The 16,173-nt window shown below is 39.3% G+C and overlaps 1 protein-coding gene across 1 annotated transcript; it reads right to left on the bottom strand.

Annotated features, from left to right (window-relative positions):
* Window positions 1-4,157: 4,157 nt before the first annotated feature.
* Window positions 4,158-5,620, bottom strand: LOC137743919 (F-box protein At2g27310-like). Its single transcript, XM_068483848.1, has one exon. It carries the CDS (start codon window positions 5,426-5,428, stop codon window positions 4,418-4,420), a length of 1,011 nt encoding a protein of 336 aa, XP_068339949.1. The 5' UTR covers window positions 5,429-5,620; the 3' UTR covers window positions 4,158-4,417.
* Window positions 5,621-16,173: the final 10,553 nt, after the last annotated feature.

The raw sequence follows: 16,173 nt of genomic DNA, 5'->3' as shown, positions 1-16,173 counted from the left end.
CACCAGGAACTCGTCATCCGAGAGGACATCTAGGCTGAGGAAGTGTTTGAAAACCTCGTCGGCCCGGTGAGGTGGTGCCGGTCGAGATGCCAGTTGAAGACCGAGGGCGGCTGTTCGCTGGAAGGCAGGGACCTCCGGTCGAAGAGTAGAGAAGTAAACCTGCAACCAGAGTTGGAACACCCAGAGGGGTCCGTTCTGATGCGGGTCGATCTTGCCAATGGTCGCCTCGGCCAGGCAACGGTAGAGATTGGCGAGGATGGCTGGACTGAGCGCCAGCAAGCGACCATTAGCCAGTGCCTGGGCCACCGGCATGTTCTCCACCAGGCATTTGTTCGACCGAGTACAACAAATGAATTTGTTGTATCAGTAGAAGAGGAAGGCCTCGTGCTCTCCCTTCCTAAGGCTTTCCTCGCCTCGGCCGGCGAAATGAAGAATGAGAGTGTTATAGTTGAAGAAGTTCTTGTGGAGCTTTTGAACTTCTTCCCTTGAGGGCTCCCGATCACCCCGGCTTAGCGTCTCGACAGCCCTTTCGTCGAATAGTGCCTTCAGGTCGAGAGGAGAAGGGTATCCGGAAAGGGCGGCGTCAATAGGAAGGCCGATCGAGGAAGTCCCAAGGATGGCCGAGACATCGAGGATGGTGGGGCCGAGAGGGCCGAAAGGCAGGACCATGGTGTTGGTGGCCGAACACCATAAACTCAGGGCCGCCATGAGCAGCTCCTTATCCATGGCAATTTCCATGGTTGACAGAATAATGGCATCATAGATGCCGAGAGCCTTCCACTCCTTGGAGAAGATGGAGCTCATTCGGTCGACCCAGGCGGCCCAGGCCGTGGTGGTCGAGGGCCAAGCTCCTTGAGGACGGGCCAAGCACCATTTCGACCAGTCAAACCCTTGAAGAAGGGGGGTTAGACATTGCTCCTTGAGCAAGTTGGTGACAGACGACGGCACTGCGTCTTTGAAGAGGGGACCCAGAATCTGGTGGGTGGTGGCCATATCCTCTTGAAATCGCAGCGTCTTGACGGCGCTGCGATCGATGAATGACTTGCACTTATTGATCTCATCGGAAAGCTTCGAAATGAAGGAGGCCATTTGCAGAAGGAAGAACTGAAAAATTGCAGAAGGTCTGGAAGGTTTGATTTGAGCAAACAAAGATGAGAAATTAGAGATTCTGGAGTTTCTGAGGGCGTAAGAGGCGAATGGCAGAAATGTGGGTATTTATAGGCTTTTCAGAATGAATATCAAACGTCTGGAATTCAAAAGCGCTGGTTCAGATTGGGGGGAAATGTAACCGGGAAAGTCTGCAATCATTTCGGATATTTTGGGAACCTGCGAAAATGGGATCGAGGAGTCGAAAATCCAGGACGCACGATGGCGTGTGGCGACAGGTTCAATGCATTTAATAAGGATGAGACGGTTCAATTAGTGCACGGTTTCGAGGCCCATGAGTGAAGCTTTTAAGAACGGCGGAGAATCGACACGTGGCCACGCGTTGGGGGCGACGAGGAAAGTGCAATCATGTCTTATAAATATGCAGGAACAATGATCATTAAGGGAGTAAAGTTAAAGAAACAATAAATGTCTTCGCTTCTTCAAGGTCGAGGCCCGACCAAGAGGTGACAGTCGGCGACCTCAGAAGCGAGGGGGCAATGTTTGGGCCCAAAATATCTTGGGCAGGCCGAGCAGTCATATGTGTTCGGCCCAAGGTAATAACAGATGCTATGGGCCGGATAATAAAACCCGGGCCAGCTGGCAGGGTCAGCCGAATCCTATCTCAAGAGGTCCAGATAAATAGGAAGGATTGAGGAAATCCTGGTGCGACCAGGATTCTCGACCAGCAAGAAATAAAGCCTCAAAGGGAGGAAGATTCAGAATCCCAGTGGGAGTAGGTTTGTTCGAACCAGAATCGAAATGAGACAAGGACTCCCAATCCAAATCAGAGGAGGTTTCAAGGAATGGGGTACTATAAATACACGAGATCATGCAACATTCAGAGGACCTTCAACTCAGCATACAATTGCCCTGCGCAAAACCTCTCAATCACCTTGAGATTTTTCCTTTTCTTTTTCCTGCCGACACACCTTCAGTTTGGATAAACAGCACTGTGGAAGCAACCGGCGAGCACCTTCAGTTTGGATAAACAGCACTGCTGCCGCAGAATCAGCCGACCAAGAAGCATCTTCAGTTTGGATAAACAGCACTGCGTCGAGGCCGACCGATTATCTATCCAAGTCTCGGTCGAGGAAGGTTTTCGAACCTTTGTTGGCAGAGGTCACCTTACTAAGCTTTCTCGGCATAGTTAGGTGTTACGAATTACATTGCTCGGCGTACTGGTTGCCGAGTGGTTTTATGATTGGATACTCACAGGTGAGTTTCAGGGTTCGGCATTCCGACGGCCGAACTACGTTTACCATCAAGACATATATCACGTTCGAGTACCTGTGCCCATACACCTTGGTCTCGATTCGACGTGCTTATACTCTCACGAATATAATCACAGTGACCGAATCGGGCTCGGACGATTTGTGAACTCCGCAGAAGTAGCAGCCTTGTCTTCAGGCTGTAGAACCCAGAGACCGAGAGTGTTCCTTCCTCGGTCGCAATCGCAAGTTAAAAGAAGTCAGCAACGCGCTCAAAGCTACATCAACAGATTTTACTCCTTGGCCAGGCTCGGCCGACGAGTTGGCACGCCCCGCATTCGACCGAAGGACGTAGTTAGCTTATTAGTTACTCGGCCTGCGCGCCACGTAGGTTTTGTAATTTTTAGGATCAACAGATGCACTCGCCCTTCTTTTGAGAGAAACATTTAGAAGACAAAAAGGTCCTTATCATATATATTAGGAGATTAATACATAAGGCAAGCACTGCTCTTATTAATCTTTTAATTAAGTGTTTTCTTTTTTTGTCGAATTTTGACTTGTGTTTGTGAATTGTTGTAATGGGTTCCTCTTATTTTTTTATGATTGAGTATGAAAGTTTTGCATTAGAGTTGTGTTGGTAGTTCTGTTTGTGCAGGTCTTAAATCTCTTTATACGTTGTGCTTTTAGGTTGTGCCCAGTTTGTATCGTTATTTCTGACTCATTGACGAAAAACTGATTCAATCAGGAATATGTTGATGGAAATTTGTGTTCTTATGTTCTTTTGTATCCTCTAAACAAAATTTTTGTTCATGGTATTGGGTTGGCTAATCTTGTATGGTATATATTTGCAGAAATATATGTAGTGGCTCTGTTTAGCAGGTTCTTAATCTATCATGTGTTTATCTTTTCTCAAAGGAGCCCCCCTTAATATAATTTTTCAAGAGTTATATTCACTTTTCTTGATTGAGATCAAATGTATATTTTTACCTATACAAGTACAAGATTTTTTTTTCTTGATCCATATGCTTATGTCCATCTAGATAGAGAGAGGCAACAATTGCTGAGGTTCAAGCATTAGGGGCGGTAGTTCACTCTCAAGGTCCTTTGTTTGGAGGTGTTCAAAGAAATGTGAAGTCTTCAAGTGACAATGTCGTTGTTTGTCGAAGGTCTCTGGATAGTTTGGTATTTCTTTGTATATCTCATTGTTTTGTTGTTAGCTTTAGTTTAGTGTACAGTTGTAATGTTTGAATCTATGATTTTTTATTTAGGCCTCGTTTGGCAGCTCGAACTGTACTGACTATTTCTGTCAGATAGGATAAATAGCCACCGGATAGTACTGACTAAATTAGTTGGGTGTTTGGTGCAGTATCAGACTAGTGATCAGACTAGTGATCGTATTATTTATACTGTGTTTGGTATTATACTAGATAGGAGGAATCAAATTTAAAAAAAAAAAATTTAAAAAAAAGTGAAATCATTTTTTTGTTCCCAGATCTCTTCGCACCCCCCAAACACCCTCCCTCTCTCTCCCTTCTTCCCCGACTGCAGAAGAATCCCAAATAATTGTTCTCCAGCTCTCTCCGCCACACCCCCCAAACTCCCTCCCTTTCTCTCCCATATTCTTCTTCCCCGACTAAATAATCCGGGCGTTTTGGTTGGTTTTATTAAGCGGGTGTATATCGTGTTATCTTATCCGATCGGTTAAATTAATCCTAATCCGGCGCTTATTTAGTACGAGTGAAGGCCAAACACCCGAGTCCGTATAACTAATCCTATCCGATCCTTTATTCGATTTGTCAAACAGGGTCTTAATTGTTATATTATAGTAAATGTGTAATTTTGTTTGTAAATATTATATAATACATTTATTAAACAATATTTTATTTTATTTTTAGAAATTTTTTTATAACAGGCATTAGCCGTGACCAATTTGTAATCCACAACAGTTATAGTGTACGTAGTGTTAGATCTTAATATACAACGGCACAATCTGTGGTTATATTACAATTGACAAGGGGCACAATCTGGGTTTTTCATCATCATCATCATCATCTCTTAGACTATCTGAACAAGATGAATGACCAGAACGCCATAAAAATAGTAACCCCAGTGGCAATGCAGATCATGTCCAAAGCCTTCTCTCTCCTCTCCCTTCTCTTTTTCCTCTCTCTCTTCATCTCCAAGTACTCCTCCAACCTCGCCTTCCCCTTTATCTCCTTCCTCCTCTTCCCTCCTTCGATCGACGTCTGCAATATTACCAAGCTCTCCCTCCCGTTCAAATGATTCCCCTCCATGGCCTCCACATGCATGCTCACCTCCCTCACGTGCAGCTCCCCACCTTCGGTCCCCTTGCACGTGACCACTGCACCGCACTGCACATACTCACCCTTCTTCTCCCCCACCAATATCGTCGCGAACCGCAGGTGTATTTCCCCCGTCAGCCTGTGCTTCTGCACCGTCACCGGCCTTCGGCTCGACAAATTCGCCGCCCGTTTCCGGGTCGGATCGATCACGATCCAGCTCAAACTCAAGTTCTCCTCCAAGTGCTTCAATGACTTTTGGCCTTCTCCGGCATGTCGGATTGGTGTCCGAAAGGTTTCTTTCGGGTCAAGCAAGTCCACCCGGAAGGGCGAGCAGAGGAACCACTCGGATTCGGTCTCTGATGCCTGAACCTTAGAGAAAATGAGCTGGCCTTTGTAGAAAATATCGACGGCCGAGATTAACTCCGCGGTGGGAGACGAAGGGCTGAGAGCGAATTGGGAGGGGGAGTGGTCGAGGAGCGGGAAAGAGTCGGAGAAGAAAGAGCGGTGACCGGCTGGGAAAGTGGAAATGAGGTCGTTAACACGTGGATCGGTGGTTGAAGGCCACATGGCGGTGCTGATGTCCCGCCAGAGTTTTTCTTCGGCGGAGAAAGCGCGTAGTTCGGACGATGCGCAGGCCACAGCGGCCAAGGTCTGGCCGTCGAGGCAGGTGAGGATGTGGGCCGTGATGATGTCGGGATGGACGGCATAGATTGAAGCTCTGTCGCCCTTGTCGACGGCCGGTGTGGTTGAAGCAGCAGAGAAGCACATTGTGAAATAAACAACGATGAGTTGAGGTTTTCTTGAGTTGTGTTGAGTGGTGACAAGGAAGGGTGTGGAGGGGCAGGTTTTATGGTGAGGAGCCTGAGGGGAGTAAACCAAAGCTGAATGGTCAAACAACGTTTCAAGGTTTATGAATCTGAATTAAACTAGTTGCAGTGAAGGTACGGGCAAACCTCCTCTTTGATTAACTAGATTTGTGTCATTTAGTACTTGGAACTTGGAACACAAGCGTGTTTCATACCTTCTTTTCTTTCATTTTTTAAATTTATTTTAGCGTTTAAGAATTAAATATAATCTGTGTTTCTCTTGGTTTCCTTTTTATTTAGGTTGGTTGATTATTGTAATGTTTTTGGTGGGGATTGGGGGAGTTTTTGGTTTCACCTATTCTTTGTGACCTCTTTGGCAATTATTTCTAAATTATTTACGTAGCATGTTGTTAATAGTTGTGGGTATATTCTAGTTTTGTGTTTGGTTTCAACTACAAAAAGAGCTGTCAATATATGCCGTACCGTTCTATTTTGGCAGCTCTATTTTGGCTACAAACAGCCGTACCGTTATCATCTTATCACAATTTTGAGGACACAAGTGGTAACAACGTACGGCTAGTTGACAGCTCTATTTTGGTTGTGTTTACATTAGAAATACGATTGAGACTTGAGACCATATTAATTAGGGATTTAATTATACCGTTATCATCTTATCACAATTTTGAGGACACAAGTGGTAACAACGTACGGCTAGTTGACAGCTCTATTTTGGTTGTGTTTACTTGACTATTAGATTCAGCAGTCAAACTTGCTCAAATAATTAACACTGCAGATTGTGTGCCCTTCTGTTTGGATGCCCTTCTCATCCCTTCCTATTTTGTGCGGTTACGATTAATAAGACAAAAGCAATAAAAATATAAAATGAAAAAGGATAGAAAAGGCACCCAAACACGAGGGCAGACAATCTGCCTTCATACTTTAATTATACGTGGGCGGCAGTGATGCCTTTCTGACTTTCTCTTAAGCGACTATGTCAACACATTTCTCTTATCCGGTACGTGGGGAGGTGGAGGGAATGTTCGCCACTCAGCTCAACCAACCCCATAAAGCTAGGTTGCAAGGACATGAACACCGGCACGGGTACGACGAGAGCGACACGACCACATGGTGACATGAAAAACTTAAAAAGAAAGATACTAACACAGTTAGAACCCAAGGATTAAAATATAAAAAATATTATATATATAAAAAGAATACTTCGAATTCGAGTGCATAATATAACAAAGTATTGAAGTTTATGAAATTCATTCATCATACATAATAATTAAAACACAAACATAATAATTAAGACAACAAATGATTTGAGTCTTAATGATCTTCAAGTCTCTTTCTATTTCCTCTTGAACTTCAATTTTGTCATTAGTAAAGATCACTGCCTCTAGTTTCGGTTCATCAAGAAAGGTTTGTGATTTCGAGAGAAAGAGGACTGAAGAGATGACTTGAGAGAAGACTGAATAGGATTGGAATAAGGACTTGGGAGTAGAGACGCCGCGAAGGAATAGAGAGAAGGGCTGAAAGAGAATTGATGTTAAGGGGTTGGAAAGTTTTAGGTTTTAGAAGGTTTGATATTTATAAAACTGCCCTAAAATATTTTTGTATATTAAAAAAATGTTCCTATCGTATCTTGACCGTGTCCTGAATGCATTCGAGGCGTGTCAGCATGGTGGAATGTCGGATACTCTGATACTTTGGAGTTTTGGAGTGTTCGTGCGACCTAAGCCAAGTAGTTTAACTGGCAACGTGTTTGGCATTTTAACATTATATAATTTAGCACCATTTTCTTGGATCAACGTTTCCTTGTCGAATTCCAAACGAGTAAAAAGCCGAATAAATAAAGTAGTGGACTTTCTCAATGAGGAAGCAATGGCCCTTGGGGTACCACGATACCAACCATTTGTATTTCCTTTCGTTAGGTTTTGCTAAGTTTTCTATGGTCACACTTTTAGCAGGACTTTGTCAGACATTCTTAGCACAATATTATTATATTGAGGGTATGTCAATGATACTGCGTCGTTATTAACACGAAGTAAAATAAATGAAATTTGAAAGAACTGATCAACTTGTAAGAATGTTTTGCATTAGACAATTACAAAGTCTTCCCACTAAATACATACGTTGTGTTGACGCTTAAAAACGGCTTGACGTTGGAAAAAAATATAATGTAAAGATGTGATCCTTGCTAGGTTGCTTCGGTCACTTATTGAGTTCTAACAATGGATTAAGTAGATAATGATATCGTGATCAATTGTTGGAAAATGATCTCCTTTTATAGATGAGGAGAGTACCTTGTTTTCGTCCCCAGTCAATGTGGGATTTTAGAAGTTTTATTTTAGTGTTGACATGTGTATGTTGTGATCGGTCTCTTGATTAGAGAGGAACTCATGTGCTTTGCATAGGTGTCTCAACATGAAACCTTCAGTAGGTCTTCAAAGATATTTAGTTGACCAGTGGTCGGTAGTTGCGGGGTTGGTGAAGTATGGTACTAACAGGGCTCCCCCAAGTTCTCGGGTAAGAAAGCTTCTTAGTTGGGGACTTGCAAAATCCAAGTCACTAAGTAATCATGAAGCTTCCAAGTGTAGAAGCACTACAACAAAATTGGTCTTTTGTGGCGCACAAAGGGCGTCGTAAACGGTTATTCACGGCGTGAGCCCCCAAGCAGTAAAAACCCCTGTCATAAAAGATGTTTTGTCAAATATGACATTCCCTAGTAGCTGTGAATACTTTAAGCAAAACACGTCGTAAATGCTCTTTAAGGCGTGCCTAGCGCGCCTTAATTGGTATTAGATACGGTGTTAATGGAGTGTCGTAATACTGCAAAAGTAATTACAGCATACCTGTGTGCCATAATTTATATTTGATACAGCGTTTATTGAGTGTCGTAATACTGTGAAGGCAATTATGGCATACGGCGTACATCGTAAAAGAAGACTACCATCAACAATTACGGCTGATTTTGCATGCCGTAGTTTACATTTACATTTATTTTTATTGTTAACAATTCATTTTAGATGGACCTCACTTCATAACATCTAATTAATATTGTAAGGAGTACAATAGAAAGATAACAATAATCATCGTAAACGCATTAAACTCTAAATACTTAGATTAATTAGTAAAAATTGTCAATTACATTACAATTGGAAGTTTACAAAAAACCTAAGTTGTTTTGTTCCTCTTACAACTTATGCACATCCTAAAGCTAACAGAGGAAACTAATGATGACCATAAGACAACATCATACCAAAAAGCAATATCCCAACCCTCCATCTCCATGTTCATGGAGCAACCAATTTCATCACAAAAGAGCTCCATACCAAGAAGGAAGCGTTGAGCTAATTCTCAAATCTGTAGGACCAAAATATAAGGAAACATCATACCAAAAAGTAATATCCCAAACACACCCTTCATGTTCATGGAGCAACCAATTTCATCATAAAAGAGCACCATACCAAGAAGGAAGCCTTGAGCTAATTCTCAAATATGTAGGACCAAAATATAAGGCAACATCATACCAAAAAGCAATATCCCAAGCACACCCTCCATGTTCATGGAGCAACCAATTTCATCACAAAAGAGCACCATACCAAGAAGGAAGCATTGAGCTAATTCTCAAATCTGTAGGACCAAAATATATATAGCTAGTAAGTGAGAAAAAACCAAAAAATAATTAAAGTAGAAATTGATATAAATTTAGTGAACCATCACAACCAAAATTAATACCTTTTAATCAAGAGCTAGTCAAAGGAGATAGATTCGAGTGGCCATGCAATTGTACTAAGGAGTGCATCGTCGAGAAGAAAAAACTCACATGTTGGTCGTGGTGAGTTTATCCTAGATACAAGTATCTCAAGGACCCAAACTTTCCAATGATTTGGTCCAAGTGGCACAAATGCACCAAATCTTGAGGATTTGTGGATGCAATTTCAGCAAGTGCAACAACTTTTCTAGTCCTTGTCCAATTTAGTGATTTGCACTTAGTCCCTTGAGGTTTGGGCGAATTATGATTTATATTACCAGAAGAGGCATCAAGGTTGGAAGATTTAGCTTGAGGCTTGGAAGAAGTAGCATGATGGTTTGCTGAATTAGCATGGTGATTGGCCGAATCATTTGGTAAGTTTCCAGATCCTTGATGATTTGTGGTAACATAAGGAGACTACCATTAAAGTAGACCATAATTTATGAGTTTGATGCTAATTTAATATTTAATAATAATAATAAAGTGTACGAAAAATGTACTTACCGAGTTAGCATTTTTCCCCATCCATCCAACTAGTAGGGAATGGACAATATTTTTCAAATCTTCCAACTCTTTTTCCAGCATAATAACTCTCTCACGATTATATGTTTGAACACTCACTTGTGAAGGTGTTGCACCAAACCCAAGTCCCCTTACTCTACCTCTACGTTTAGGTCCAAGCGCTTTGGCAAGAGCATCATTCTTAACAGAGTTTTTATCAACATTTGTTACATTCTTATTTGCTTATTGTTTTTTTTTTTTTTTTCTACAATGAAAAAGCAAAATGTTAACTTATAAAATAAAGACTATAATACTAATACAAATGAGTGTAATTTGTTCCATTCATTAGTGCTACAGTTGCAACCTCTTCGTTTAAAAATTCACCAGATTTCCTTGTGTGCCTGCGAATCCATACATCTCCCCTTGTTATTGCATAAGCTGTTTCACTTTCTCTTATCTACATCATTAGAAATTAAAAAAAAAAAAAGCACTAAGAGAGAATATTAGATCATAGTCTTCATACTGCTCACAACTCACAATTATGTTAAAAAGTTGTTGTGATGCTGCATCTACTGATGCTGCATATGGAGTCTACTACCAAGGTGACCCCTAGGGTAAATCTCTAGGGTAAGGCTCATTGTAATCTTTAGGGTAAGGGTATGTAAATCACATTTCCCTTGATTTAAGGGAGGAGATTGATTGGGGTAATGTCTTTGTGTAAGGTTTAGATTAGGTAGGCAACGTGCCTTCTTCTTTCTTGTCGCCTGATGTACAACCATCCTTCCCATCTCTTTTCCCTCTCTCTTCTCATATATACCCGGACTCACTCTTGTACAAATATACATGAAATAAACATTGAAACTTTAAACCAAAAAATCTACAAAAGTAAAATACGACTAACAAAATTAAAAATTATAGTTTACCATCTCATCTTCAAGGCGGGCATAGCCTTTGCGACTCATTGTGTGTAGCATAGTTTGCTTTGCCCTCATTTTCTTGAAGCTCTCACTTATCTCCTATATATCCAAAATTTATTCAATATAATTGTTATGGATTTGAAGTACTAAAAATAGAATGGATATGTTTGAATAAAAGAAAAGAAATATTGTTACTTTATATTTTGAACCTAAGAGTTTCTTAACGGAACTCCGCCATCTACCAAACTCACATTATCAGGCTTGAGCTGCTTTGTAGCATGCTTAAAACCAATTTGCTCACCTTGCATTTTGCATTTATCATTCGCCAATGCTTTGAAATCTTTTGTAATAAATACTTCTTATGACATTCATCAATTCGCCAATGCTTTGAAATCTTTTGTAATAAATACTTCTTATGACATTCATCAACAACAAATTTATTCTAAAACATAAAACATTAAATTATTGAAACTGATAGAGAACTAATTTAAACATCGAAATAAAAAAATAATAAGGTTTTTATATTACTTGAACATTCTCCCACAGTTGATGCTTAAAGTTATCATCAAATTCTTTCCATGTACCTAGGGTAATGGGAACCAACTCCCTTGCCGTGACACCAAGGAGAGAAGCATCCTTTGCCGCATTTTCCCCAAATGGTTGGCCTTGATGATTGAAGTCAACTAGGAGCTTTTCCACTTTGCTAAGATTTTGCAATTTAGCCCGACCCCTAGGTTTCCTTTTTCCTTCATTATTCTTAGACTCACCAACCTTGCTTTTGCCTTTGTTTTTTTCCGTGGATGCTTCTTCAGTGGAAGGTGAATTATTATCCTTACTTCCTTCATCATCAAGTATAGATGGTATGTAAGGTGGAGGATTATAATTTCCCTTTTGTATTCTGAAATTACTACTCTGTCTTGCCCGTAAGACAGCAGCAAGCAGCTATCTGTTTCTTTGATCGCTTGGCACCCTGTTTTGATGACTATATAAGAATATAAATGAAGCAACAAAAAAATGTGAGAACACTTTATATGATTATTTGAGGTTAAAAAAAGAAAAGAAAAGAAATTGATAGAGTATGTCAACTTACTTCACTAGACATATTCACTTGTATGCAAACTTCCAAAAAAATATATTTCAACCTGTGAACCACGAACATTAATGCAATCATCATAAGTACCATCTCCTAATTTGTATCGTCAAAATTATGAAAATGATAACTATTGTCACCTAAGCGCATGTCAAGTCTTGTTACATCTAATGGTATGGACAATGTACAATCACTCTCATCAGAATTATCAAAATCATAAAATCCCCTAACTGGTGCATCCAGCACAGCATACCAATTTGATTCATCGCATACTCTCCAATAAAACACTTTCTTAGCTTGAGACGCTAATATAAATGGATCACTTTTGAATTGATGTAGGCCTTGATGGAGATTAACCAATGTGAATCCCTCTTCAACTTTGACACCATTGGTTATATTTGCCCAATCGCAATCAAATATAGGCACTTTAAACATGTGATAGTCAAGCAAGATTATGTCATTTATAATCCCATAATAAGTAACTTTTCCAATGGCTTGAGATGTGTCTTTTGCACTACAGCGACATAGTGTGTCTGCTTCTAAGGATACACCACTATCTTGTGTACTTTAATCAACATCTCTTGTGCGGAAGTGATTTCCATTGATAATATAGCTAGAATATGACATTACATCTTTCGAAGGCCTACATGCAAGCCACTTCACTATAGTTGACATACCACTAGTATTGCCAAACTTGACTTTTCTTTCTAACCATTCACTAAAAGTCGATTTATGTTTTCTTTCTAAAAGACTTTCATTATTCAAAAGGCGTCTATCTGAATGCTTAAGCTCTTCTAGGCGGTTGAAGCTAAATTTGAAAATTTTTGTGTCCTTCAGGTTGAATATTTGAAAGGCTATGAGGGTTGAGCTTCCCTCCAACGCCTTTACGCGAGGCTAACCATTTATTGCCATTGTAGCCCTATCACACACACCGAAGTTGTTGCTGGCTTCCTTTACTCACGTTTTTTTTTTTTTTTTTTTTTTTTTTTTTCAAGAGTGCATGGAGTAGCTTCAAAGTGTCTCAAGCTTTTGCCTTTGGAGTTCTAGTAAATGTTAGAGTATAAAGTTCCTGAGGCTTAATTCAGAGAGCCTATAAATTAGTTTCATTCGAACCATATCCATGGGAACCCAACTAGATTTCGATAGAAATGTTTGAGGCTTTCGAATAGCCCAAAATTAGCTTCAATTGAACCATACCCTTGGGAGCCCAAATAATTTTTTGAAGCTATGATGTTTAACTTTCTTGTATAGTTGAAGTATATGGCTAATAATGCTTCATGTTGCTGATTGCAAACTAAATCACTAAAGAGTTGGACCTTATGCGTTGTTTGAAGCTCTCAATAAGCTATATAAATTGATTTACCTTCCACCGGTGCCTTGAGAACCCACACTAGAGTTAAAGTGTTTGCATTGTTGAAGAGCGAAAGGTCTGAAGCTCTCGTGAGATCATATAAATGAATTTTTCTTCATTTCATCTTCTGTAAGACCCTAATAAAGAGTTGGAGCTTATGCGTTGTTTGAAGCTCTCAATAAGCTATATAAATTGATTTACCTTCCACCGGTTGATGGAAATAATCTTGTAGAAATTTTGGCCTTTGTATATCATGTGTAGCTTTCTAGGTTAGTAAAACTTTAGATTTGTCGAAGAGACTTGTAGACAATATTAGGACACCATTGCTAGGGTCACGAAAGGGCTTCAATGTCGGTTTGTTTGCTTAATTCGCCACGAAACAGCGTCAGTTAAAAACGACACCGAAAATTACGTCAGTTAAAAGCGACGTGCTCTTCTGACATAATGGCGGTCATAATTAACATCAAGTAGCAATTAAAATATAAAGTATTCAACTAACTGTCGACTTTAACTGACATAGTGATAAAATTAAACACATAAAATATTCCGAATGTATTAAAATATGCAAGCTACAACCGACATTAGCTAACAATTAAATAAATAAAATATGCAATCTACTAACGGTCTTAACCGACACCACCAATGTTAATCTCTACTATTTAATAAAACCCTCTTTGTCAACCAAAAGAGGGTGAAAAGACAAATTAGTCTTCTATCACACCAAAAACATGATGGGGAATAATGTAATTTCACAGGTCCAAATTTTACTGTTTTTTATTGAAGCCTCACCTACGGGTGATGTTAAAATACCTCTAATATTAAAAAAAAAAAAATATAAAAAAAAAAACCAAAAACAAAAACCCCCCACATTCTCTCTCTCTCTCTCCCGCCTTCTCATTTTCTAAAAAAATGTGTTCATACACACAAAGTGTGTAGGCAAATGCTAGTAATAAATATATAAATAAATTTGTCTCCGTTTTCAATTTTAGTTTTCAATTAATAGTAATTAAAAAAATTATATAAAAATGTTAATAAATTTCATGTATAGGCCAAAACAAACATTAATAAAAATTATTAACAATAAAAATAGTGCCAAAATATACAAATATTTTACATCCAACATTCCACATAATATACAAAAACTCATCCGTCATAGCAAACACTAAATCCGACATTACAAATATAACATACAAAAACAAAAAGATAGAAAGGCCAAAGTGTCATATTTATCTGACAAGAGAGCGAACCAAACAAACTACTTAGCCGAACCAGAGCCTAAATGTGACCTAGATCCTTCTCTTCCTTAAGATCCTCCTTGTGATCCAAAAACCCTCGTCAAGTCCACATCAAATGCAGCACTTGCAAGCATTCCAGAAAACCCTCAAGCTGGAATGTCCAGATCCGAAAATCCACCAGGAGAAGTCATCTCGAGTCAATATACTGGCACTTGATAAGGAGGCTGCTGCATGTATGACATGGGGGGCTGCTGCATATATGCCATGGGCGGCTGCTGCATGTATGTCATGGGCTGCGTAGGCATCAGATACATAGGAGTGATAAGCTTATATTTATATATATTTTATATCAAATTCACTTGTCTTTTCTTAGTTAGTTCCTTATATTTTTGAGCTATTTACTTTGTTTTTGTGTTTTGTATGATTTGTCAAGTAAAGAAAAGAAAAATAACACAAGGGGAATTTTAAGTAACAAATTCGTCAAAACTGCCTGTGCAGGTCAGCTGACTTTGGAAGCAAGTTGCGGACAGCTCAGAATGAATTAGAGAATGAGCCTTATATACTTGGAAAGCTACGGATGTCTATTTTCTGGAGCATTTTACGGATTGTTAATATCATTTTTCTAGAAGACGTTATGGCCATTTTAACACTGAAAGGTTCCCAAGAGGCTGAGCAGTTTGTAACTGACAAGAAAGCATTGAAAGCAATAAATCCAATAAAACCAACAGCCAAAACTGATGCAGCCAAGGACAAGCCAGCTAACACCTATTCAAATATCAGAGGAAATGGAAAATTAAGTGAGAGTAATGGGCATAAAGGCTGTCCAAAGAGTTACAATTGTTTTAGCATTTCCTCTCACTTATTGTCATCACTAAATGGCTGTTAGTGGGGTGAGTTATGGAGAAAAAACTGTGGCAGCAGAAAAGAAGAAAAGGGCTACAGGTTGCAGCAGCAAAGAGGGAGAAAAAGTGTGAAAAAAAGATAGAAAAAAAGGAAGGAAAGCAAGGAAAAAAGGCAAGGCTGCTGCGTTGGGGAAGGAAGGAAAGGAAGGAGGAAATCTTGGCATTCTCTTCTCTTGGTTTTATCTTCTCAAACTCATGTCTTTCTTGTGGTTTAATTTGAGAATTATGTGTAACTAATTTTTAGTAGTTAGGGGCTGTTTTGGAGCCCCTAATATGATTGCAAGTTTGTTATGACATTTCGTTTTAATTACTTTTACGAATGGATGAAAATTGATTCACTACTTGTCTCATTGATGAATTTTTTATGTGTTTTCTACGGATGCATACTTAGTAAGCATATCTAAGATTCTAATGCTATGAATATGTGTGTGTCTGCCCTTGTTGAATGAGGACCTACATATGTTCTAGAGTAGTACTTGTTAATTGCGATTAACATGTGAATCAATTTCTAGGATAAGTAAGACAACGCTAGTACTTACGATGCCTTGTGATGACTCAAACTCTTTTCGTTCTTAATGATTTCTACTTGTTAAATCTATGAACACACCCTTCTAGATTGCATGTTAGGGACTAAGTTAAGTTGAAAACGCCATTCTCTTAACATACTACATAAGAAAGAGTAATAGGTTGAGTTCTAACATTGAGCCAACTTGAGCATCTTCATCCAAAAATGAAAGGAATTTGAATGAAACATAACATGTTTGCATAATTATTTTGTGGTGGATAGCAATTCCCCTAACTCATTTTTCTTAATTTGTGAACTACTTAAAAATCTGTCTCTGTCTTGTTTTTGTTCGATTTAATTTAAATACCAAATCAAATCCAAAAATCCCAAAAATTTGTGAGTATAGCTCTGTGTGTCTAGTATATGTATATAAAATTTCGTAGACTTTA

The sequence above is a fragment of the Pyrus communis genome, chromosome 8, assembly GCF_963583255.1.
Source record: "Pyrus communis chromosome 8, drPyrComm1.1, whole genome shotgun sequence".
Classification (NCBI taxonomy): Eukaryota; Viridiplantae; Streptophyta; class Magnoliopsida; order Rosales; family Rosaceae; genus Pyrus; species Pyrus communis.
This window is presented reverse-complemented; position numbering and strand designations above follow the sequence as displayed.